General features: G+C 44.9%; 2 protein-coding genes across 2 annotated transcripts; both read right to left on the bottom strand.

Annotated features, from left to right (window-relative positions):
• Nucleotides 1–152: 152 nt before the first annotated feature.
• Nucleotides 153–7,270, bottom strand: galnt17 (polypeptide N-acetylgalactosaminyltransferase 17). The gene is made up of 12 exons (XM_058080825.2): nucleotides 6,860–7,270; nucleotides 6,411–6,756; nucleotides 5,291–5,474; nucleotides 5,057–5,223; nucleotides 4,605–4,779; nucleotides 4,310–4,507; nucleotides 4,115–4,232; nucleotides 2,993–3,178; nucleotides 2,784–2,921; nucleotides 986–1,081; nucleotides 725–886; nucleotides 153–644 (listed from the first exon to the last, which is right to left on the bottom strand). Exons 2-12 carry the CDS (start codon nucleotides 6,652–6,654, stop codon nucleotides 510–512), a joined length of 1,803 nt encoding a protein of 600 aa, XP_057936808.2. The 5' UTR covers nucleotides 6,655–6,756; nucleotides 6,860–7,270; the 3' UTR covers nucleotides 153–509.
• A 327-nt stretch (nucleotides 7,271–7,597) lies between these two features.
• Nucleotides 7,598–21,199, bottom strand: LOC131135034 (polypeptide N-acetylgalactosaminyltransferase 17-like). Its single transcript, XM_058080826.2, has 11 exons — nucleotides 20,909–21,199; nucleotides 20,502–20,685; nucleotides 20,171–20,337; nucleotides 15,597–15,771; nucleotides 13,332–13,529; nucleotides 13,128–13,245; nucleotides 11,860–12,048; nucleotides 11,652–11,789; nucleotides 11,478–11,573; nucleotides 9,119–9,280; nucleotides 7,598–9,041 (listed from the first exon to the last, which is right to left on the bottom strand). Exons 1-11 carry the CDS (start codon nucleotides 21,135–21,137, stop codon nucleotides 8,904–8,906), a joined length of 1,794 nt encoding a protein of 597 aa, XP_057936809.2. The 5' UTR covers nucleotides 21,138–21,199; the 3' UTR covers nucleotides 7,598–8,903.
• Nucleotides 21,200–26,115: the final 4,916 nt, after the last annotated feature.

Raw genomic sequence — 26,115 nt, 5'->3', positions numbered from 1 at the left:
GCAAATGGGCCCAGGCAGGACTTTGGACACCCCTGATGTACAACAGTTTAAAGATAAAAACTTGTAAATGTAGGCTGGCCCCTTAAGGTGGTGGCAGTGGTCCCTGTGTACGTTAGCAACAAGCTAAAACAGGAAGTTATGCTGCAAATGAATGATTATGTAAAGTATCAAGTAAGTGCTTTATTGGAAGACATGTTGACAAAAAAAACATGATGACATCATAACAATCAATACAGATGCTGACTTTTCTTCCTCCACTTGTCGTCTGACAGTACTTTCACGTCACGTCCATGAATGGACCTTCTTTGTCCTGCTGCATGCAACAAGATGCAGACACTCAGAATGTCCACCAGATCGTAAAACATGCTAGGACGCACGTATTCACACGCTGCTTTAAAGTTCATCTTTTATACGTTTGAAGAAGAAGCGTTATTGTCCGAAGAAAACGTAGACGTCAATGAAGAGTAAAGAGTCTGCTTGTGGCTTCATCCAGTCCAGAGGACAGACTTCTACTGGCTCATGGTGTTCTTGATGGTCCACCTCTGTCCAGAGCAGGTCTGCAGCACCACCTGGTGTCCAAAGTAGACGTTTGCGGGTACCACCTCCAGGCAGCGCCCCGTGGCGGCGTTTACCATGGAGTCGCCCTGCAAGGAGGGAGGGGGTCGGAGAGACTCAGCATGACAGACCAATCCCAACCCTCGATCCCATGAGAAGCAGGCATCACCTGAGTGTAAATCCACTTGGTCTGCTGGACGTCCTTCGCTTTGTCACAGTCCACCAGCTGTGGCAAGGTGCTGCTGTGATCGTCCGCCACGCAACGAGTGTCCCCCCCGGTGCTGCCCAGCGGACCCAGGAACAGCTCGCCATCTCTGGTGTAACGTCCTAACTGAGAGACACGCACGTGTTGGACGGCAGCGAGGGAAAACGACTGGACAAGGGCAGGCTCTTTGAAAGGAAAGTGGAAGGTGACTGAATGTCCTCCTACCTGAGGCCCCCACCCATGGCAGGGGTGCAAGGTGGCCGTGTGGTTCTCCTTGATTCCCTGGTCCAAACACAGGTGGGTCGCTTTGGAGTTGCGGACCTGAAAAGACAAAGCATCTTAAATCCTGTAAAGGATGGCAGCAGCTTCTTTTTCTGTCCAGAACTTTCCATCCATCCACTGTCTTCTGCTTGTTTGCGTATAAGTCCACCAGAAGGACACACAGTGTTTTCCCAGGTCAGTCACTTCGTCCTCCCAAGTTGATTGACACTTGGCCATAACAGATTGGGACCTACATGTCTCTTACACTTGAGACCAAGTCATGAGGGAAGCAGGTCTAGCAGGGTTACCTTGAATATTGTCTCCTTTAGTTCAACCAGAAAGACACCGAAGTGTTCCGAGACCAGTTCCCATGTGAGTCACTTCTGCATGCCCGATACGTCCCACCCAACACCTCCTCTTGGTTGATTATGTCTGATACACCTTGCCAGAAAGACCCAAGACCAAGTCATGATGGAAGCAGGTCTAGCAGGGATACCTAAACATTGTACCCTGTAGTTCCATCAAAAAGACACTGAAGTTCATCCAAGACCTCCTCCTGGTTGATTATGCATGGAACACTTACAGATAGGGACCTCAACCTGACACTCGTGTTTTTTAAACCCAAGACCAAATCATGAGGGAAACAGGTCTAGCAGGAATACCTAGAACCTTGGATCCTCTAGTTCCATCAAAAAGACACTGAAGTTCATCCAAGACCTCCTCCTGGTTGATTATGCATGGAACACTTACAGATAGGGACCTCAACCAAGACCAAATCATGAGGGAAGCGGGTCTAGCAAGAATACCTACAACCTCTAATTTCATCAAAAAGATCCAAAAACCCAGATCAAAGTTCATCCAAGACCACCTCCTGGTTGATTATGCATGGAACCCATCGCCAGAGACACATCCGTAACAGATAGGGACCTCAACCTGACACTAAACCCAAGACCAAATCATCAGGGAAACAGGTCTAGCAGGAATACCTAGAACCTTGGATCCTCTAGTTCCATCAAAAAGACACTGAAGTTCATCCAAGACCTCCTCCTGGTTGATTATGCATGGAACACTTACAGATAGGGACCTCAACCAAGACCAAATCACGAGGCAAGCGGGTCTAGCAAGGATACCTACAACCTCTAATTTCATCAAAAAGATCCAAAAATCCAGATCAAAGTTCATCCAAGACCACCTCCTGGTTGATTATGCATGGAATACTTTGCCATAACAGAAAGGGACCTCAAGATCACCTCATCCTCAGATACCAGAGATCCTCCACGAACCAAACGGGCGTTCATACAGGACTACCAAGTTCCTCTTTCAGTTGTACAAGGACAAAATGCAGACCGCCTGACTTATGTGGACACTCCAGGCCCGGTGAGGGTATACTACAGACTGGCTAAAAACCACAAGATTACTGCTCAAATTCAGGTTCCTCTCCTTTGGGGACTGGGAGTTTCATACCCTTGTAGTATTTTGGGCACCCCTGTGGGTGCGGACACCTCTGAAGTCCAGGAGGACTGTCCCTAATGTCCAAGCTATGTTGATGAGACCATCCAACCATGACAGTCAATCAACATCTGAAGCTTTGAGGTGTTCCACCATCGGAATTTCCCAACTACCCTGGCGACGGATGTGTCACTGTCCTCATGTAATGCTTCCTGTGTCCTCTGGTGCGTCCTTAAAGTATTCCCCCAACTGCACAACTCTATCTCCAATTCCAGTATCAGTTCCTCTCATCGTTTCTTCTAAACCCACTCACCTCTCCATAGTAGATGGTGTTGTTGTAGGTCTTCATCTCAGGGTAGATGTTATCCAGGTACCACTGGAAGTTCTTACACTGCAGCTTCTTCCTCAGCTCCACCCTCTCAGAGACGTCTCCGTAGTCGATGCCGTGATTCTGCGGGAGTCATCACACCAGGTTATCGCGTCGTCACAAGCACTCTTATGACGGCGTGTTCCTCCTCCCACCTCCATGGGGATGTTCCAGGCCAGGTAGACGTTGGACTTGAGCTCGTCCATCCACACCTCAGCCACGCGGAGGGCGTTGCGGCGCATGTGGAAGATGATGTTGCTGTGGTATGGCTTCTTCATGCGGGCGATGTGAGCCACTCTGGAACACGGAAGAACCTCCATGCTGCCCCCACACGACCACACCTGCCGGGAGTCATGGAGACGTCAAAGACTGACAGAGGAACTTGTGGAAGGTAAAACAATGGTGTCGAGCATCAAGCTGAAGGTTGTGGGTTCGATCCTCAGTTATGTGATAATGTCGAAGTATCCTTGGGCAAGAAACTGAACCCCCAGTTGCTCCTGATGCTGCGTCATCAGTCGGTATAAATGTAAACACTGTCAAATACTATACACGTGAAAGACCGTTTACCATACAATTACGTATATATTTAATTTTCTGTTTGAGGGTTTTCAAATATTTTCTTTTGAGGATTTAATATTTTTTATTTCTTTTTTAAATTATGTATTTTGTTGTACAATTAACATTTAGTGAGTTTTAGAATTTTTTAAATATCATTTTTCTAATATTTTTTTCATTCTTATTTTTAGATTAATTTTATTTCAAAGGTTTTATAAATGTTTTCTCAATATTTCTGAAAACATTTATTAAAATTTGAATTTTGCTTTTTGTTTTGAGGGTTTGTATTTTTATTTAGTTTTTTAATGTTTTCATTGAAATAAAATAAATTAGAAAATAAATGAGAATGAAACTTTTATTAAAATTAGAATTTTGCTTTTTGATTTGAGTCTTTTATATATTTATTTAAATTTTAAATGTTTTCATTATCATTTATTTTTGCAATTATTTTAGGGTTTTATATAGCTTTTATGTATTTTCATGTTTTTTTGTTATTTATTTTGTAATCAATTTTAAATAGTTATTTTAAATATTTGTGCGGGGGGGCAGGCTAGCTGACATCAGCTGGGTGATGCGGTCGCCCCCACCTGGTGACTGGTGGTCCGGGCTCGCCCCCAAGTGTCTCCAGCAGTGTGGTGATGACATCAGAGCTTCTGGTTGTCATCATTGACAAGTGAGGGTTTGGACTTAAACATGAACAAGAAAATATCAGAAACACAAACCCTGATGCCCAGTTCGATGTTCTCCCCTCCATAAACGTCCATGCCCGGGTCGAGCAGGCCCAGCTCGCCAAAGTAGACCCTGTTGACCACGAAGGAGCAACCGATCATGGCGGGACTCCTGCGAGATGTACATGACATAGAATGAATATCATCTCCGTCTTCTACTGCCAGATGCAAGTTTCGGACTGGCCCCACCTGATGGGGGCTGACATGTCCCCCTCGTCCCACCACTGTTTGGGGGGGTTGATGTACATGCACCACAGCTCCCAGTTGTAGCCGTGACCCGAATTCTCGTAGCGCTCCACCTCAAAGGTGTCGTGTTTGATGTTGTCGATGGACGGCAGGATGATCCTCGCGCGGTCCTCCTTGATTCTGGACAGAACCGGCTCGGCCCTGAAGGGACGACCCAGGTAAGGTTTGGTTCTGTTGTGCATCCACAGCTTCTCATTAGATGACGCTGGGTTTCTAATATGGCGTTGACGTGTCTCACCAGAATGGGGTAAACTCCACATGGGCGTCGAAGAAGCCCGTCACCTCTGCGGTGGCCACCTTCCAGCCCTCCAATCTGGCCCGGATCAGCCCCTCCCTCTTCTGGTTCCTGACGATCTTGACCAGGCCGGGGTAGCGCTTCTTCATGTAATCCTCCAGAGGTCCTTTCAGCTGCTCTGGAAGACGTAAAACACAACATCACCGTCATCTCCATCATCTGCTGGCGAATGTGGCCTGGAGCAGCGCCCCCTGCTGGCGTGAGAGGTGAGTAGAAGACACTGCTGCATTTCCTGACTGCAACTAAACAGGAAGTGCTCCTCATTCATGACCGAAATAAAATAAATGGCTCTTGGTGTGATCATGACGACACACACATTGTTGCTTGTTGTCACCTGAAGGAGTTTTAGGGTGAAAAGGCACACTTTGCATGGAGAAGAGGGCGTGGCTACAGACCGTCGTCACTGTGGTCGTCCACCAGGATGATCTCCTTCAGCAGGTGAGGCGGCGTGTGATTGACAGCTGAGTGCACCGAACGCAGGATGACCGACAGCGCCTCGTTGACAAAGATGAAGATGAGGGCCATCTGAGGGAGGTCTCTCAAGTGGGACACCTCTTTGCACCTAAACACAGGACAGGTGACACTAAACTGCAGCATTTCAGTAAATCTCCTTTCTTCCAGTCGCTCACCTGCTGGGTCTATGGTCCGGGATGGTCCGGTCCAGAGAGATCCTGTCGCTCAGGTAGGCGTTGTAGCCGTACTTGTCCCGCAGGTGCGTGGCCTCACTCTCCTCGGCCGGGGTCAGCGTGGCAGGGAGGCCGCCCGCTCCTCGGCCCCCGAAGCCCTCGATCAGGCCCAGGGATTTGGACAGACCTGAATTAAGGAGCCAGAACACAACAGAACTGTGAGCCACTTCCTGTGTTCCTTTCTGGCGTGGAGCAGGTCAGCATCTATTTACACTCATTTACTAGTTTAAGGTCAAAGCCAGTGGACAATAAACTGCAGAATGTAATCAATATAAAGATGGTCAATTATAAATTATAATATGATAATAATATCTCTCAATGGAATATGTTATGAATATATTGCATTTGTTTAAATATTCATGCAACTATTGATGGGAACAGTATTTTGTTGATTTAAAGCAGGGGTGCGTGTTGAAAAATATTATATATATTTTATATTATATTATATTTTTTAATATTATATTATATTTTTTTAAAAGGATCCCCCTCCAGCATAATATGTATTTAAACATGTGCCTTTTTGCTCTATTTTTCCCTCTTTTGTTTTCATTCTGGGCGGCACGGCGGACGAGTGGTTAGCACGCAGACCTCACAACTAGGAGACCAGGGTTCAATTCCACCATCTCTGTGTGGAGTTTGCATGTTCTCCCCGTGCATGCGTGGGTTTTCTCCGGGTACTCCGGTTTCCTCCCACATTCCAAAAACATGCTAGGTTAATTGGCGACTCCAGATTTTCCATAGGTATGAATGTGAGTCTGAATGGTAGTTTGTCTATATGTGCCCTGTGATTGGCTGGCCACAAGTCCAGGGTGTAACCCGCCTCTCGCCCGAAGACAGCTGGGATAGGCTCCAGCACCCCCGCGGCCCTTGTGAGGAAAAGCGGTAGAAAATGAATGAATGTTTTCATTCTACAATATGTATTATTCAATAACAAAAGTATAAAATAATATACAATATACATACAAATATTATTTAAATATTATATAATAAAAAAATGAACCATGTTCCGCAAATGGCCCCCGAGCCACACATTGGACACCCCGGGTGTCACGCACGAAAGTACCGTTGAGTTGTCTGTACACGACATCCTCCAGCAAGCTGAGCCTCTTCAGCAGTGCTTCATGGCCGACAGCGGCACCCCGCACGGTTCCGTTGGCTCGAACCGGCCTCCGTCGGTCCACGGTGGAGTCCGGAACGGCAGTTTGGACCTTGCGAGAATTACACCTGCTCCACAGAGTCATGAATCCCGCCACCGCCATGACGTTCAGCACCAGGAGAAGCCTCCATCTTCTGAACACAAAAGCCATGAAAAGCTCGCCGGTGACGGCGGGGAGCGAGGTGGGTTCCGCAGAACACGAGCAGTCACAGGTTCCGCTTCGGTGCTCCACGCGTCTGAGATGAGAATGAAGCTACAGGAAGAAAATTGCTTACATTTAACGGCATAATTGCAAATAAGTCCGTTTCGAACATGCTCCGGAATTCTGGTCCGGTTCTGCAGCAGCAGGGTCTTACCGTTCATCCCCGGCCGCGTTCGAGGAGGCATCCCGCAGCTGACCGCTCTCACAGGACACGAGAAGTGATAGGAAGCGGCCAGCATATGTCTGCTTCTATTATTCAACACCGGTACTGTTCTTCCGGTCCGGTTCGCTAGTCGTCGTCTTTGGTGCTGATGCTGGAGTGGCGGCGGCGCGCACACTAGCGGCGCGCAGCCTCCGTGCACGTCCTCACTGACACACACGCACAGACGGTATTTGATTTCTTTCCTCTAATCCTCCCCTGACATAATTGATGGATGAAGGCTTCAACTAAAACATGGCCTGGATCCACTGGAACATCACATGACCTGTCACATGACCGGAAGGCTTCATTAGCTGTTTTTAACCCCACCCACCAGGTTCTGTTATGACATGGTAGACTTCAAAGGCAACTGAACTGATTGTTTTGCCAACCGAGGCTATCCAAGGGGGCGGAGCTTCAGACGGTGCAGCATGTTGATTGGTGCACACAGAATTGTCTCCTCCATGACACTTTGTAACCTGAGTATAGTGACAATTAACTTTTAGTATTATCTTGTCAAAAGTGTTGCAGTTAACTTATATGGTAGCAATATAAGTCATGTGACTCTCGCAAACCAGGAAATGTGGACCACATAATGAAAGATCAAAGGATGCGGGAACCATTTTGATAGTTTTCATTTTGTAACCCACCCCCCTCCAAACTGTTAACAACATTTATTCATTTTCTACCGCTTTTCCTCACAAATGTCGCGGGGGGTGCTGGAGCCTATCACATTCATACCTATGGACAATTTGGAGTCAAAGGCTTTTTTTTGGAATGTGGGAGGAAACCGGAGTACCCGGAGAAAACCCACACATGCACGGGGAGAACATGCAAACTCCACACAGAGATGGCCGAGGGTGGAATTGAACCCTGGTCTCCTAGCTGTGAGGTCTGTGCGCTAACCACACGACCGCCGTGCCGCCCCTGTTAACAACATGTTTAATTGAAATAAATAAGTTTAGAACAAATTAACAGCACATGACCTCAGTGTTAAAAGGTAGCAGCTGTACCATGACAACACCAGTGAGTCTTGAGTTCTGCCATTTTTATCTGCTGCATGCTGTCAATCACTGCAGCAATGAGCGCTGTGTCGGATTATTCCTGTGTTTTCTCCCTCTCTTGCTTTGGGTTGACTTTGCACTCTATGCCTATTCGTATCCTTTGCGCATTTGCCAAGAATGCGTCCCCTTGCACTAAAGAAAGGGAGACCTGTGGTCATATCTTGACGTGTCGACAGTTACAGCTTCCTGTTTGCAAATGAATGGCAGCAAATGTGTGTTTAAATTGAATGCTTTGTCAGTGAAACAGTTAAAGATGTGTATCGACATAGCAGAGGTTGGGGGCTGAGAAAGCAGCCCTGTGGTACTCCTTGGCCTCATGTTGCTGTGTTTTTCTCCTCATGTGGAAAACACTTGACTCAGCTTCAGTGGGCATTGGCAGAAGCGGGTCATCGGACTGTCAAACAAAACAAGACATTGCTTGGGGGGGAGGGTAACATGGTGAAGAACAGCGGAAGGAGAGAGGGATCACCATGGATCACCATGGATCACGCTCCTGTTGATGAAGTCTCAGAGCCGCAATAGAATGTCTTTGTTGGGCATCACCACTGCCCTAAATGAGCAACAAGCTAAAACTCTTTATTGTGTAGCCGTCAACTGCATGCAGCAAAACATGCTAGCATGGACAGTGAATCAAACTTTTTCAGGGCAGTTAAAGTAAAAACATATCTTTCTACGCAATGTACATATTTACACATTTTTCATTTATAAATAATAATGTACATGTTTATACATGGTGAGATAAAACACTGAGTGGCTAGTTCCAGCAGTACTATTGGTAGTAGCTGTGTGTAATGTATAGTATTGACAGTAGAAGTAGAGTATAATATATACTGTATAGCAGTCATCTTTTGACCTATACATGCATATTAGATTATTTTGTATTTTAACCCGGACAAATAGCGGCTGGCTGATTTGCATGAATATTCTATTTCATGTCATGGGATGGCATTAAAATGGTTTATGGTCCACCACTGTCCAGAGCAAGTCTGCAGCACCACCTTGACGAAGGGCTCCTCCTTGATGGGCACCACCTCCAAGCAGCGCCCCGTGGCCATGTTTATCACTGACTTGTTCTGTGGTAAGAAACTCTCTGTGACAGACCGCCTCTTGCCTCCGCCAACCCCTTCACCTCACAAGACGCAGGTCTCACCTGACTGTAAATCCACCTTGTCCTCTGCACGTCCATCACCTGGTTGCAGACCATGTGCTGCGGTTCGTTTTTGCTGGGATCGTCTACCAGGCAGCGAGCGCTCCAGGAGAAGGTGCCCAGTGATCCCAACATCAGCTGATGCTCTGTGGTGTAACGAGTCAGCTGAAGGCCACAACGTGAGGACAAATGTCACCGCCAAGGACAATTAACAAAGGACAATTAAATGTGAAGGAACAGACCCGACCGTGGTAAGTGGATTTCTGCCAAGTAAGATTCCTTTTTAGAGCATAGAAAACCTCTTTTGTTTTCTAAACATTATTAGAGCCCCCTAGACATGAAATAACACCCCTATAGTCACATTTACACTCCTATTACTCAATATAGTCCACATAATAAGACAAAATAAGCCATTTAAGACAGACTTGTGTGTTCCGGTGCTTGGGGAGCTGACAGGAAATAACATTGGGGTGGAGAGTTTTAGCTGGGCGTGGGTTACGGTAGCCCGTGTTAGGGATTATTGTGCCTGCTGTGAGATCATTCAAACCTGTTGTTCCAGCGATCGAGTCTGGTGCTTGGGTGTCATACAGTAATATTACTAGTGACCAAACCTGCTATACTCGTGTCATCACAATGTATTTTACATTATTTAGCCAGGGGTGCACGGCAGACGAGTGGTTAGCGCACAGGCCTCACAGATAGGAGACCCGAGTTCAATCCCACCCTCGGCCATCTCTGGGTGGAGTTTGCATGTTCTCCCTGTGCATGCGTGGGTTTTGTCCGGGTACTCTGGTTTCCTCCCACATTCCAAAAACATGCTAGGTTAATTGGCGACTCCAAATTGTCCATAGGTATGAATGTGAGTGTGAATGGTTGTTTGTCTATATGTGCCCTGTGATTGGCTGGCGACCAGCCTCTCGCCCGACGACAGCTGGGATAGGCTCCAGCACCCTCGTGAAGATAAGCGGTAGAAAATGAATGAATCATCTAGCCATTTTATGCATACAAAGGCACAATTAAGGCAACAAAATATATGAAATGTGCTTCAATATGAATATTTTTTGACTAGTCATCTGCTGCAGAAATCCACAAAACAGTCATTATTAATATAATATATTTGAAAAATTGTGGTTGAGTGAAGTTGCAAAATTCAAAGCGTGAGGTGACCAGGGATATTTTTGTATAAACTATAAAAAATTTTAAATCCAGCAAAAATGTGAAAGTACTTTTTGTTACATCTTGGCTTCAGCATTGTGACACGGCCCCAGTATGCAGAGAGCAGGAGAGCCAAGTGCAGATAAACAAAAGAATATTTAATTGGAAATGGCTGATATACAGCAGCATGACACGAACAAAGACGGTTGGAGTAGCATGGGGAGCTACAACAAACAATGCAACAACAAACTAGGGTGCTGAACTAAATAGGAGGGGAACACAAATAGCAATAGGTGCGAATGAAAAGGGAAAAGCAAAGCAGGCAGACAAAACCCAGGGCAAAACAGGAAATGCTACCAAAACAAGAGCATAGAACAGGAACCTAGGCATAGAAGCAGAAACCAACTAAACTGTCACACAGGCTAGCTTGAGGATTGTGACACTTTTACGGGAACAAAGTCAAAAATGTGTGTTGAAAAAAGGTGTAATCCTACAACAAAAAGTCATTTTATAAGAATAAAGTTGTAATTGTCATGATCTGCACTTGTTTTGGGCGGCACGGCGGTCAGTGGTTAGCGTGCAGACCTCACAGCTAGGAGACAAGGGTTCAATTCCACCCTCGGCCATCTCTGTGTGGAGTTTGCATGTTCTCTCCGTGCATGCGTGGGTTTTCCCCGGGTACTCCGGTTTCCTCCCACATTCCAAAAACATGCTAGGTTAATTGGCGACTCCAAATTGTCCATAGGTATGAATGTGAGTGTGAATGGTTGTTTGTCTATATGTGCCCTGTGATTGGCTGGCAACCAGTCCAGCGTGTACCCCGCCTCTCGCCCGAAGACAGCTGGGATAGGCTCCAGCACCCCCACGACCCTCGTGAGGAAAAAGCAGTAGAAAATGAATGAATGCACTTGTTTTGGTCTGCTGCCCCCTGTTGTCTCTTTTCTGTCGTGCAGTGGATTCCTGCCTTGCTCTCCTGCTCTGCACACCTGTTGGCCATCAGCCATTAGGCCTTCATATACCACTCCAGTCCACTTCCATTGTTCCCCTGTCCCCTGGAAATCTTTATTTGTATTGCCAAGGGAATAACTGGGGACTCAGGTATAGAACCATAGGTGGTTTATCGTATGTAGACAAAGCCTTTGAATCGAATGTATCGTATCTTAAGGACCACACCATGTGAGAAAGTGATACGACACGTCTGTCCTACCTGAGGCCACATCCCGTGGCATTGGTACAAGATGACCGCATTGTCACCATCGGCGCCCTGGTCCAAACACAAATTCTTCATTTCGGAGTTGCGCATCTGAAATGACAACGTATGTTTCTTCTTTCAGCTGAGTATGTCCAACAAAGTCAGGCGGAGATGATGGCGTAGACTGACATCTCCGTATCGGATGGTGTTATTGAAGTTCCCTAGGCCCGGGTAGATGTTATCCAGGTACCACTGGAAGTTTTTACACTGAAGTCTCTTCCTCAGCTCCACCCTCTCAGAGATGTCTCCATAGTCGATGCCATGTTTCTGAGGAAGTGGTCACAGCAGATTAGAGCTTGGTTTCAAGTGCACGAATGAGAGCATGCCAATGTGTTACCTCCATGTTGATGTTCCAGGCCATGTAGACGTTGAACTTCAGTTCGTCCATCCACACCTCGGCCACGCGCAGGGCGTTCCGCCGCATTAGGTTGGCGATGTTGTCTACCAAGTAGGGCTTCTTGAAGCGTGCTAAGTGAGCCACTCGGGAACACGGAAGAATCTCCATGCTGCCGCCACATGTCCACGCCTGTAGGGGAGGAGGGGCGGAGTCATGGAGCCACCACAGGTAAGAAATATAACATGGAGAACCATGACATCTGTGCTTCTACCGCCTCTTAGACAAATGGGGGTTATTCAACTCAATTGTTTGGGGTGGAGTGGGGCAAACTTGTCGCTTGTATTCACTTTCGCTTTCATTTTAGCAGCAAATGGCTAACATACTCTTATATAAAGTCAGAAAATCATTAACCAAAAGAGATGTTCATAGTAGTCACAGATCCTCTACGATGCTGTTTTTAAAGATTCACTGCAAAAAGATAGTCAAAGATCATCTATATGGCGCAACTGTACAAAAAGGTAGTCCAAGATCCTCGATGTAACAGTGCTGAGCTCTTTTTTTGAATTTTAGTACCAACTGCAAAAAAGCAAGCCAAAGATCCTGTATTTTACAGCAGCTCTGATGTTTTTAAGGACCGACTGCAAAACAGCTGGTCAAATATCCCCTGTAACACACAAGCAAAGGTCCAACTGCAAAAAGAGTTAGTCAAAGATCCTCAATATGGCAGAGCGATGTGCTGTTTTTAAGGACCTACTGTAAAAAAAAAGTCAAAGATCTTATATATGGCAGGAGGAGCCCTGACATTTTAAAGACCTACTGCAAAAAAAGTCAAAGATCCTCTATATGACAGGAGGAGCCCTGACATTTTAAAGGACCTACTGCAAAAAAAAACGCTGGTCAAAGATCCTCTATAAAACGCAAGCACTTTGTAAAGACCTCTACAAAAAAGCTAGTCAAAGATCATCTTTATGACAGGAGCGCTCTGCTGTTTATAAAGACCTATTGTAAAATACCAAGTCAAAGATGATCTATATGACAGGAGGTCTGATGTTTTAAGGAAGTACTACAAAAAAAGCTAGTCAAAGATCCTGTATATAACAGGAGCATTCTGCTGTTTTTAGGAATCTGCTGCAAAAATGTTGGGAGTTGGTGTGATGTTATTGAGGGCCACCAGTGGAGTAGGATGGGCTGGGGTACACGTTGAGCAAGCAGCTAAGCTAGCACATATGCTTTCTTGGCCACTTAAAGGAGAAACAGGACACACAAACCCTGATGGCCAGTTCCACGTTCTCCCCTCCGTAGATATCCATGCCCGGGTCGAACAGGCCCAGCTCTTCAAAGTAGACCCTGTTGACCAGGAAGGAACAGCCGATCATGGCGGGACTCCTGCGACGGCAACAAAACACAGGCATGTACATTCAACGACGCGTTTCCAACCAGCTGATGTGTTTGGAGGGAGGAGTTTGGACCACCTCATGGGGGCGGTGTCATCATTCTTCTGCAGCCATTCTATGGGCGTCTTCGCGTACAGGCACCACAGCTGCCAGTCGAAGCCGTGGGCCGGATTGGAATAGGGCTGCACCTCAAAGGTGTCATGCTTGATGTTGTCGATGGTGGGCAGGACGATCCTCGTGCGGTCCTCTTTGATTCTGGACAGAATGGGCTCAGCCCTGAGAAGCATATTATTGTCTGTGCTGCAGGGACGTACGGATTAATCCAGACATCAATAGTATTGATACTAATGGTAGTACAGTCAGACCCAAATATAGTATATAGTATGTGCGTTTTTTATTGACTAACCCAATAATGGATGAGTTTGATACATTATGCCCTACGCAGTGTTGAATATGTTACTTTAAAAAAGTAATTCGTTTTAGTTATTCTCAAAAAAAGTTACTGAGTTACTCCCCTACAAAAAGTAAAAGTAACAGCAAAGACGGGTACCATTACAGAGGTTTGCAGTTATTGCAGCCGACATGTGTTTCTGTGGGTTTGAGTTGCTCACACATGACGTGGACGAAGTTTTTTTAGGGGACATAATGTACATTTTACCTTTTGACATCAACGAGGTTAAAGTAGTGTCTGTACTTGCATTTGGCAAACGTTGTCTTCTCACTAGAGTCCTCCTCACCATCATCTCTCGCTATGCTGTATCGCACTTTGGACATACTCTAAACACCCGCCCACTCAAGTTCTCTGATTAGCTGAAAACGTAATCTTACTAAACCTCAGCCAATCCTCATTGCTTATGTGCTCTAAACACCCGCCCACTCAAGTTCTCTGATTGGCTGAAGACGCAATTTTATAATAATAATAATACATTTTATTTCAAAGCGCCTTTCAGGACACCCAAGGTCGCTGTACAGAAGATATAAAAACACCAATATAAAAGAGAACATACAATAAATAAGAACATGCAATAAATGGGGGAGGCATGTGAAGCAGTAAAAGAGAATAAGCACGTTTGAACAGATGAGTTTTGAGTTTGGATTTGAAGATGGGAAGAGTGGCAGCGTTATGGAGGTCTGGTGGCAGAGAGTTCCAGAGTTGGGGAGCACAGCGGCTCAAAGCTCTGCTCCCCATAGTGCTAAGGCATGCAGAGGGAACAGTGAGATAGAGGGAGGAGAAAGATCTGAGGGAACGAGATGGATTGAGAATGTGCACGAGGTCAGAGAGGTAAGGGGGTGGGGGGGGGCAAGGTTATGGATGGACTTGTAGATGTACAGAAGGACTTTGTAGGTGATTCTTTGAGTCACTGGGAGCCAGTGGAGTTGCTGCAGGATGGGGGTGATGTGGTGGGATGAGGGGGTTCTGGTGATGATGCGGGCAGCAGAGTTCTGAACCAGTTGTAGTTTACGGAGGGATTTTTGAGGGAGGCCGAAGAGGAGTGAGTTACAATAGTCGAGGCAGGAAGTGACAAGGCTATGGACGAGGATGGCGGTGGTGTGGAGGGTGAAGGAGGGGCGTAGATGATTAATGTAGCGCAAATGGAAGTAAGCTGAGCTGGCGACGTTATTAATGTGAGATTGAAAAGATAGTGTGCTGTCAAGGATGACGCCCAGACTCTTGACCTGAGGGGAGGGGGAGACTAAGGAGCTGTCGATGGAGAGAGAGAGAAGGAGTCAACTTTAGATAAGGTGGATTTGGTGCCAATGAGTAAGAATTCAGTTTTATTGCTGCTAAGTTTCAGAAAGTTAGAGGTGAACCGTGATTTTATTTCAGAGACACAGGAGGTGAGGGAGGGAGGTGGGAGTGTAGAGTTAGGTTTGGAAGAAAGGTAGAGCTGAGTGTCATCCGCGAAGCGAAGTGGAACTGAATGTTGAATTTGCGTAAGATATGGCCGTGGGGGAGAAGGTTATGAAGTGAAGGGGCCCCAGGACAGAGCCCTGGGACACACCTGTGGTGACTGGGGAGGGATCGGAGGAGAAAGACTGAGTGCAGTCTGTGAGATAAGAATGTTTTACTAAAACCTGAGCCAATCGTCATTGCTTAAGTGGTTATTGCGCCCCCTCTCTCACTGCGCTGCAGATTAGTCATGAAGTCGGTGATATATTTTTAGGCGACTTCAGTAACGTGCAATTACGGGGTGTCAAAAATGGACACAGCGTTATGCTGACAATAAAAGTAATTACTTAGATTACCCGTTACTGAAAAAAGTTACTAACGCCGTTATTTTAAATGCCATTATTCCCATCACTGGCCCTACGGGACTACCTCCTACCTCGTGATTGTCTCACCAGAATGGGGTAAACTCCACGTGGGCGTCAAAGAAGCCCGTCACCTCTGCGGTGGCCACCTTCCAGCCCTCCAATCTGGCCCGGATCAGCCCCTCCCTCTTCTGGTTCCTGACGATCTTGACCAGGCCGGGGTAGCGCTTTTTCACATAGTTCTCCAGAGGTCCTTTCAGCTGCTCTGGAAGCCGTAAAACACAACATCATTCACATGCATGCATTCATTCATTCATAGGCAAGCTACCGTTATTTGATTTCAGGAGGATTTCAGTTCAGACCAGAGAGCAATGAATGACAGCTTTCACAATACTGAACTTTTTCCATCCGACACAAAGAGAAACATGGCGTCGCACCTTCTCACAGTTACATCAACTCTCATCAAGTCCCAAAGTCACTGTCTGTGAAGAAGCCTGCTGGTTGAAAAGCAAAAAAATGTAGTTCCTGCTGTTTGAGTCCAACCCCAGAGCAGGTGGCCGTTGTGGTATGCATGAGCTAACGTTCTAATGTTGTAATGATGTTCTGCTTATTATGGAGGCAAAAGGTTTGAACTCTTGGCACACCACCGCTTGTGCTGACGTCACCTAATTGCCTTAAACGCAGCTTCAAAGCAGACAGGACAGACAGGTTTGTCTCCTCCAGGGTTGAACCGCTTAAAACTGTCACCTATTGACGACATTTAGGGATTGCTTTCATTGTAAAATGCATGGGCTGATATAAAATATATATTTAATATTGTCGGTAGACCAGTCCCTGTTTGACAAAGGGATAATCAGAATCTGAAAAATAAAGCCCTGATTGGAGCATCACTTGTGTAGTTTTTTTGTTTTTTTGTCTAACGTCTGTGGCATTGGGCGCAGTTTTCAAATGAATGAATCAGGATTAATCACCATTTGCCACTATGTCTGAATCATGCCCATGCAGCTACAAATGAACTGAAAATTTAAATCATACTGAAGAAAATTCATTCATTCATTCATTTTCTACTGCTTTAGGTTTAGGTCTGCCGATTAATTTATTAATTTCATTAATTTTCTACCACTTATCCTCACGAGGGTTGCTGGAGCCTATACCAGCTGTCTTCGGGCGAGAGGCGGGGTACATCCTGGACTGTTGGCCAGCCAATCACAGGGCACATATAGACAAACAACCATTCACACTCACATTCATACCTATGGACAATTTGGAGTCGCCAATTAACCTAGCATGTTTTTGGAATGTGGGAGGAAACCGGAGTACCCGGAGAAAACCCACGCATGCACGGGGAGAACATGCAAACTCCACACAGAGATGGCCGAGGGTGGAATTGAACCCTGGTCTCCTAGCTGTGAGGTCTGCACGCTAACCACTCGTCCGCCGTGCAGCCCGCTGAAAGAAAATGTATTTGTTTAATTCTAGTCTCTTGAATAGGAGCAGAACATTTGAATCACACTAACAATTAGGTGTTGCGTTCAGAGACACCTGTGCGCCTGTAGCTGTATTTTCTGGGATTTGCGAGCTATTTGTTATGCTTGGATGTTGCAACTTCCGCAGTGTAGAGTCACATTAGTGAGTGCTACGAATAGTGTTCCTTGTCTTTCTGTTTATTTATAGGCCACACACTCATGACACTTTAAAGCGGTTTTTGTGATGTTCAGAGCGTCCCTGAATGCACCTCACGTTCGGCTCGTAACAATGAGTAATGCGAGGAGGAATCCGTTGCGAGTGGGTAAGAGATGGAGCTATTATATTGTATACGATGTTGGAATTGCACTGCTGTTGATATGTTCCGGTTAGAATAAACGTATGCGTCAGAGTTTGAGTGGCTACGTTGGGACGCGGTTATGTCTTCGTGTGCTGTCATAACAGAGAGGTGCGTCTTGACACAATGCCCATGTGTTATTACTCTACACATTATGGATTCTAATTATGGATTATGGATTCCAATGAATTAATCAGTAATATGCTATTTTTGACCGCCCTGAACATAAATCAACGTGACACTTTTTGGTACTTAATACCACAAAATAACGTGTTAATTAAAAAATGACAGTGATATTTATTGAGTGGCTTATATAAGCGTATTTGGACAAATGCGCCTCGTCAGGCTAAGTCTACAAGACAGCAATATTTTCCTTGCTTGTTTTATATGAATTTATTGAACAAATATAGCAAGAGCAGTTCAACTGTAATATTTGATGTGCTACACAAGAATTAGAATTGTTAAATGGGTTTAAAATTACTTTTAAATGGCAGAAAATATGCCTTTGAAAAATAGCTAGCATACTTGATACACTGCCCTTTTGAGGAAGCCATATCCATTATGACATGACTGTCACACATGACGAAGGTTTTTAAAGGGAAAGTGCTTTTTTTGGGGGGGGGGGTTGCCCGCCCATCATCCTAAGTCCTTATGTGAGACATGACCACACGTCATTCTCATTCTTGTGTGTTCTAAATATGTCAAAACAGGTAAAAAGTAGCAGGTAATTCCATGCACGTAATGGAACACGCCTAGAAAGCCCACCATTAATTGGAAAAATCCCCACTGAGGGACAAATAATGGCATATCTTATCTTTTTAAAACCCCTCCAAAAACTTCCAACTTCCGATATACATGTTCTGACCATGTAGTAAATTCATTCATTTATTTATCAATTCATTTATTTTGGTAATTTTAAGCATTAGTGGAACTTACTTCCTGGTTTCACATAGGAACATAGAAACAAAAGCTACACTTAGCATTAATGTTTCCAAACTCAAAGCAGCATTGACGAGAGCTCCAATATGTGGCTTTACCTTTCAGTATAGTGGACTGAGGCGTTGTGTGCGCGGCACTGATACGCTACAGGAGATCCTGTGGTGAAGCTAGTCCCTAGCTGGATAAAAGCTAGCTGGCGTGGTGTGGCGAAGTGTCACTCATTCATTCAATCATTTTCTACCGCTTATTCTCATGAGAGTCGCGGGGGTGCTGTAACCAGCTGTCTTCAGACGAGAGGAGGGGTACACACTGGACTCACATTCATACCTATGGACAATTTGGAGTCACCAATTAACCTAGCATGTTTTTGGAATATGGGAGGAAACCGGAGTACCTGGAGAAAACCCACACATGCATTGGGAGAACATGCAAACTCCACACAGAGATGGCCGACGGTGGAATTGAACTCGGTTCTCCTAGCTGTGAGGCCGGCGCGCGAGGTGTCACTATGCCAGTAAAGTAGTTCTATGGTGTAATCATTTTATTCATAAACAATGTTGCTGTAGCTTGATTAATATGCTGAACATATTATGTAAATTGAGCATTTTTTGTGTTTTTTCAGAAGGCTTTTTAGGCAGAATAGGTGCGTCCCATTATATCCATTCGTAGCTGCCTCTTTTAGCTGTTTTTATATCTTTAGAATGCACAGAAAAGAGAAAGACCTGTATTCATGACTCACAGAAGAATTGTGGATGATTGGGAAAATTCTAAAAAAGTGCACTTTTCCCCTAAGGCCTGTGACGACAAGTAGTCCTGCTATCACACTCATGCACACAACAACAATGTACCAAAGCAATCCAACATGTTGCGTTTGATCTGTCAGTGAACTCATCAGACTTTTTCCTCCTGGACCCAAACACTTCCTCCCCCTCACAAACACGCAAGCATTCTTGCCAAGTGAAAATACTCACCACTTGATTCACTATAAATGCCAAAAATTGCAATTTCCAACAATTCAATTTTTTGAAAATTGAAATATAAATTCCTTACTACCATACCACATAACAGTGGAACCTTTGGTTTCCTTATTTGGAAACCATTACCAAAGTGTCCGAATCGTCGAATAATAAATGAAACACAAGGGGTTAGTACGCAGGCCTCACAGCTAGGAGACCCGAGTTCAATTCCACTCTCTGCCATCTCTGTGTGGAGTTTGCATGTTTTCCCCATGCATGCATGGGTTTTCTCCGGGTACTCCGGTTTCCTCCCACATTCCAATAACATGCTAGGTTAATTGGCGACTCCAAATTGTCCATAGGTATGAATTTGAGTGGGAATGGTTGTTTGTCTATATGTGCCCTGTGATTGGCTGGCGACCAGTCCAGGGTGTACCCTCTTGCCCAAAGACAGCTGGGAAAGGCTCCAGCACGGCGGTGACCCTTGTGAGGATAAGCGGTAGAAAATAAATGAATGCATGAAATGGATAAATAAACATTTAACATCACTTTTGCTGGCAAAGACTGCAATGAGCGGTTTGAGAGGAGGGTTTCTCTCACCTTCTTTATCAAAATGCTGCTAAATTTATTTAGCCCCATGGGGTTTATTTTGTGGCTATAAATTAAAAAAAATAAATACCAGACTTGTGGTAAAGTATCTTGCTGAAAACCAGTTTTGAAACAGTCGGACCCTGTTAATTGTAACACAAGCGTTGCTTTTAATAAGCATCACAGGTCCACAAGTGTCAAATCAACAAAGAAGCCATTAGGTGTTTGATTGGTCCGGCAGTTGACGTGCGTGTTTGGGACAAATTTGACTGGACAACATGTGTGAGGGAGTTGAATTTGCGAGAAAATGACGCAACATCATAAAAAATATTAGGAATGGAGCGGTTCATTTTACGGACCGTCGTCACTGTGGTCGTCCACCAGGATGATCTCCTTCAGCAGGTGGGGTGGCGTATGATTGACAGCTGAGTGCACTGCACGCAGGATGATGGACAGAGCCTCGTCGACGAAGATGAAGATGAGGGCGATTTGGGGGAGTTTGCTCGGGTAGGACAGCTCTTTGCATCTGCAGACACAAGCGGGATTATTATTGTTATAAGCGTTACATAAAAGAGATTATTGTATTTGCTATCATTCATGCTAGTTTCCTGTTTGGGAGCACATGACCTGAGTTTATTTTTTGAGCTATATTTATGTCAGACAGACCCTCCAAGTTGGACGTACACTCACCTGCTGGGTCTGAAATCCGGAATGGTGCGGTCCAGAGAGATTCTGTCGCTCAAGTAGACGTTGTAGCCGTAATGATCGTTCACATTTTGGGCTTCTTTCTTCTTGTTTGGGGGCACCGTGGGCAGCGGTCTGTTTTGGCTCCCATTGCTGCCACCCTCGATCAGGCCCAGGGGTTTGGACAGACCTGAGAGACCGAAGCGCACAGCAAGGTCACTGACTTCCATCCATAGTAAAATAGTAAAAATAGTAAAACTGCACTTAGTGTTGTGCCAATCCTTGATAATGTCATGTACTGTAATCATCATGTAAGTTTATTGTGAGAGTACTACATACAGTACAAGTACATATACAAATACTTTATGTATTCTTTCTGACCTAACATCTTATGAAATAGGTTCTGGTTCTACCGTTCATGTGTCCGTACACGATGTCCTCCAACGACTTGACCCGGTTGCCTAGCTCATCCTTTACGGTCCAGCCAGTCAGCCTCGGCCTCCTCGCGTCCACTGGAATGTCCGGGTGCAAGATCTTTTGAAACGGGCGGGTGTTAATGGCGGTCCACACTGTCATGAACGCCACCAGCCCCATCCCATTGATCAGTAGAAAAAGCTTCCATCGTCTGGACCTCACAGCCATGAAAAGATCGCCAGGTAGCGAGCACGGTGTGGTCTCTAAAAGCAGACGTGGCTGAGCAGAGTGAGAGGTGCTGCTTAGGAGTAATTAGCACATGGCGATCAAGTTTTGTTCCACTGAGGGCGGGTTTCCCCGCGGGAATGTTAAAAATGAAGTGAGGCCACGCCCCCCTCACTGGCAATGAAGTGACAGGTGACAGCAGAGGCTGAGCATCCTCCTAAAAGTGTGTGACAGCCTGTGGCACTTCCTCTCTGGGGATTTGCTTCCCGGCAGGTGTCGGCCGGCGCAGTGGGTTGCCTTGCTGCCTTCCCCCTCACCCGCTCTTTTGTCTGCCTCACTGCTGGGGTTGAGGGGGGGCTGGGGTGTTATCCCTTGGCGGTTTGTATCTCCGTTGGCTCGGGGCCTGGTTGTGGATCTGGGTCCCCTGGTTCCCCCGCCCTGTAACGGCCTACCCAGTTTAAGATGCTTTATCAAGTTTTTTGGACTTTTATTTCCCACTTTTTTACAGAAGCTTGTCAGGTTAGGTTGATAACAGTTGTCATACTCTCTATGACAGTTGTCATACTCTGATGAATACAAGTGCAGTCATGCCGTGCTTAACAAATAAGGATAATAATTCCGTCAGGCAGCCATTGAAATTGAATCAGCAGAGGAGCCTCTTAGTCCAAATGCATCCATTGTCCCACACATGTTCCCATAGGGAAATAATGTAGACAGAAATTGTCTGTTTCAGAATCAAGCTGCCACCATCATGAATAAAGGCTGTCCAGTGGACAAAAATGAATCTATTGTAGTTGATATTCTTGTTGAGGTCACTCTAGTGGTGTCTTAATGGGCCGCTACATCAGAAGATGGCAGCGGAACTGAAACACAAATGGAGAGAAAGTAACGCCGAGCGATTGAGCGGTGTGACTTTTGTGCTGCAAACGTATTACTCTTTTGAACGCATATTGTTTTGAGAAGCAAAAAAAAAAAACTAACAAACAACTAAACAACCACAAATCGGCTCACGGGACGAAGTGGGGAAAAAGTCAGCTTTGATGCACTACATCGCTGATGAGCATTCGCATTCATGTTTAACCATATGAAGATTTTTCTGTCTAACTTTACAATAGGGTATACAAAAACACTGAGAAGGTAATGAAGAACAAAGGGAACAAAAGGCTAACTTAGGGTTAGGTTGGTTTGTTCCTCATTAACTAGTGTGATTTTGTACACATTATTGTTACCAAATTTTCAGGCCCATGCCTTTTGTTTTTTTCACTGTCAAAACGGGGTCCTTCAACAGAAGACAGTTTGGCAGGGAGTGTCATGCAATCTTGAGTCATTCTAATGATAATTGGCTGCCATTTACTGGCAACAACATTAACCACCAAAGGTGTGCCTGACTTGGAAGCAGGAAGTGCCACTTTGGCACTTGGTTACTTTTTCCAATGTAGCCGACTTTGGTGTTGCTGCTGGATTCAGTTCAAGGCCGGGGGGTACCTGAAATGACTTTCTATTATCCCACGGTCCGTGTCCTTATTATCACAGGGGTTACGCCACTGATCAGCAAATAAGAGGAAATTTCTATTGTTGACTATGTTTTCATCAAAACAGACAACACACTTTAGTCCTTGACATGGCACATTATTTACAGCTGAAAATATCAATATAAAAGGTGCAAAAATGTCCAAATTAAGGTGGAAACTGCAAAACATTTTAGCAAAGATTGAACATTAGATCCAATATCAAGTAAATACAGGGCCAGTATCGTTGATACTGATACCGATACTAAGTTTGATGCATCATCAATCTATAAATCTGAATGAATTGTGACCTTTTTTGTGATTTGGCTTTTAGATTATTAATCAATTACATTTCCTGAAATAATTTGGCCAGAGCTTATAAGTAATACTTTATTAGCACAGTAAGTTTTTATTCGGAAATAACACAAAATCACCTGAGAATATTGCACTGTTTTTTGATAAAAACCTACAAAATTATCATTCCACGACAAATATTATTATTATTATTATGCACGGTGTATCAAGTGGTTAGCGCGCAGGCCTCACAGCTGGGAGACCCGAGTTCAATTCCACCATTGGCCATCTCTGTGTAGAGTTTGCATGGGTTTTCTCCGCGTACTCCGGTTTCCTCCCACATTCCCACTCCCACAAATTGTCCATAGGTATGAATGTGAGAGTGAATGGTTGTTTGTTTATATTTAGCTTTCAAGCTTCATGCACACTTTAGCTCACTCTCTAATTGAGTTATTTATTACCAAGTCACCAGAATACATACTGTATATACAGTGAAGAAAATAAGTATTTGAACACCCTGCTATTTTGCTATTTCTCCCACTTAGAAATCATGGAGGGGTCTGAAATTTTCATCGTAGGTGCATGTCCACTGTGAGAGAGATAAACTAAAAAGAAAAATCCAGAAATCACAATGCATGATTTTTTAACAATTTATTTGTGTGATACAGCTGCAAATAAGTATTTGAACACCTGAGAAAATGAATGTTAATATTTGGTACAGTAGCCTTTGTTTGCTATTACAGAGGTCAAACGTTTCCTGTAGTTTTTCACCAGGTTTGCACACACTGCAGGAGGGATCTTGGCCCACTCCTCCACACAGATCTTCTCTAGATCAGTCAGGTTTCTGGGCTGTCGCTGAGAAACACAGAGTTTGAGCTCCCTCCAAAGATTTTCGATTGGGTTCAGGTCTGGAGACTGGCTGGGCCATGCTAGAACCTTGATATGCTTCTTACGGAGCCACTCCTTGGTTTTCCTGGCTGTGTGCTTCGGGTCGTTGTCGTGTTGGAAGACCCAGCCACGACCCATCTTCAATGCTCTGACAGAGGGAAGGAGGTTGTTCCCCAAAATCTCACAATACACGGCCCCAGTCATCCTCTCTTTAATGCAGTGCACTCGTCCTGTCCCATGTGCAGAAAAACACCCCCAAAGCATGATGCTACCACCCCCATGCTTCACAGTAGGGATGGTGTTCTTCGGATTGTACTCTTCATTCTTCTTCCTCCAAACACGCTTATTGGAATTATGACCAAAAAGTTCTATTTTGGTCTCATCTGACCATAAAACTTTCTCCCATGACTCCTCTGTATCATCCAAATGGTCATATGCAAACTTAAGACGGGCCTTGACATGTGCTGGTTTAAGCAGGGGAACCTTTCGTGCCATGCATGATTTCACATCATGACGTCTTAGTGTATTACCTACAGTAACCTTGGAAACGGTGGTCCCAGCTCTTTTCAGGTCATTGACCAAGTCCTGTCGTGTAGTTCTGGGCTGATTCCTCACCTTTCTTAGAATCATTGAGACCCCACGAGGTGATATCTTGCATGGGGCTCCACTCCGATTGAGATTGACCGTCATGTTTAGCTTCTTCCATTTTCTAATGATAGCTCCAACAGTGGACCTTTTTTCACCAAGCTGCTTGGTAATTGCTCCGTAGCCCTTTCCAGCCTTGTGGAGGTGTACAATTTTGTCTCTGGTGTCTTTGGACAGCTCTTTGGTCTTCGCCATGTTACAAGTTAAAGTCTTACTGATTGTATGGGGTGGACAGGTGTCTTTATGCAGCTAACGACCTCAAACAGGTGCATCTGATTCAGGATGATACATGGAGTGCAGGTGGACTTCTAATGGGCAGACTAACAGGTCTTTCAGGGTCAGAATTCTAGATGATACACAGGTGTTCAAATACTTATTTGCAGCTGTATCACACAAATAAATTGTTAAAAAATCATGCATTGTGATTTCTGGATTTTTCTTTTTAGTTTATCTCTCTCACAGTGGACATGCACCTACGATGAAAATTTCAGACCCCTCCATGATTTCTAAGTGGGAGAAATACCAAAATAGCAGGGTGTTCAAATACTTATTTTCTTCACTGTATAAGAAAAAGCACACAACATGCTTTTAGATGATGAACCAGTTGCTGTTTATTTGAAGGGAGGAAAGGTGTGATCACATTGTTCACTATAATTGCTTATAATTGTACAGCACAATTGTTATGATCATTGTTTGTTTGGTTAGCAGATGAAAGTTAATTTTTTTTTTTTATCGTGATTTCCCTAAATGCACTCTTCACAGTGCTTTGGTTTATCCCACATGCTAAAAATATAAATGGGTGTGTCATTAATCATTAATTGCAGTAGATTATACAACAGCCACATTGACAGACAGTGATAATAAGTAGGAAGTAAGTAGGAATATTCTGATTGTCATTGAAATGGGTTACTTTATTTGAAGCGTGCAAGGTTCCATAAAAATACATCATATTTACAGTAGAACGATTCAACGGGAAGGAGCAGGAACAAGGCGTGTGCTTGCAATCCTACCCCTTCTCTATATCATAGCAATCATCAATTTGTATTGTATTAAATTCTCAAGGTGGTTAGCGCGCAGACCTCACAGCTAGGAGACCGGGGTTCAATCTCACCCTCGGCCATCTCTGTGTGGAGTTTGAATGTTCTCCCCGTGCATGCGTGGGTTTTCTCCGGGTACTCCGGTTTCCCCCACATTCCAAAAACATGCTAGGTTTATTAGCGACTCCAAATTGTCCATAGGTATGAATGTGAGTGTGAATGGTTGTTTGTCTATATGTGCCCTGTGATTGGCTGGCCACCAGTCCAGGGTGTATCTCGTTCATGACCGACACAGCACTAGTTGTTGCGCTTTTGAGTCGGAAGGAACGTGAACATGAGTGAACGGACTGACTCGAAAACGGCTGACCGGGTCTATGCACAGGGGGAGATCACAAGCTAATGACCAATTGACTGAAATGAACGGATCTTTTTACTGAATGATTGGGTTCACTGAAATGAACGGTTTTGCCCACCACTATTTTGCAGTACTTAGTGCAGTTGTATGCGTATGAGCAGTGACAAAGAAATGTGAAAAATAAATGTGTGCATTTTTAGTAGGCACCCCTGCTCTAGACAATGTTTGGGAAATTTCACTCGTGTTTCACACTC

The sequence above is a fragment of the Doryrhamphus excisus genome, linkage group LG8, assembly GCF_037039965.1.
Source record: "Doryrhamphus excisus strain RoL-2023G ecotype Guam linkage group LG8, RoL_Dexc_Guam_v1.1, whole genome shotgun sequence".
Classification (NCBI taxonomy): Eukaryota; Metazoa; Chordata; class Actinopteri; order Syngnathiformes; family Syngnathidae; genus Doryrhamphus; species Doryrhamphus excisus.
This window is presented reverse-complemented; position numbering and strand designations above follow the sequence as displayed.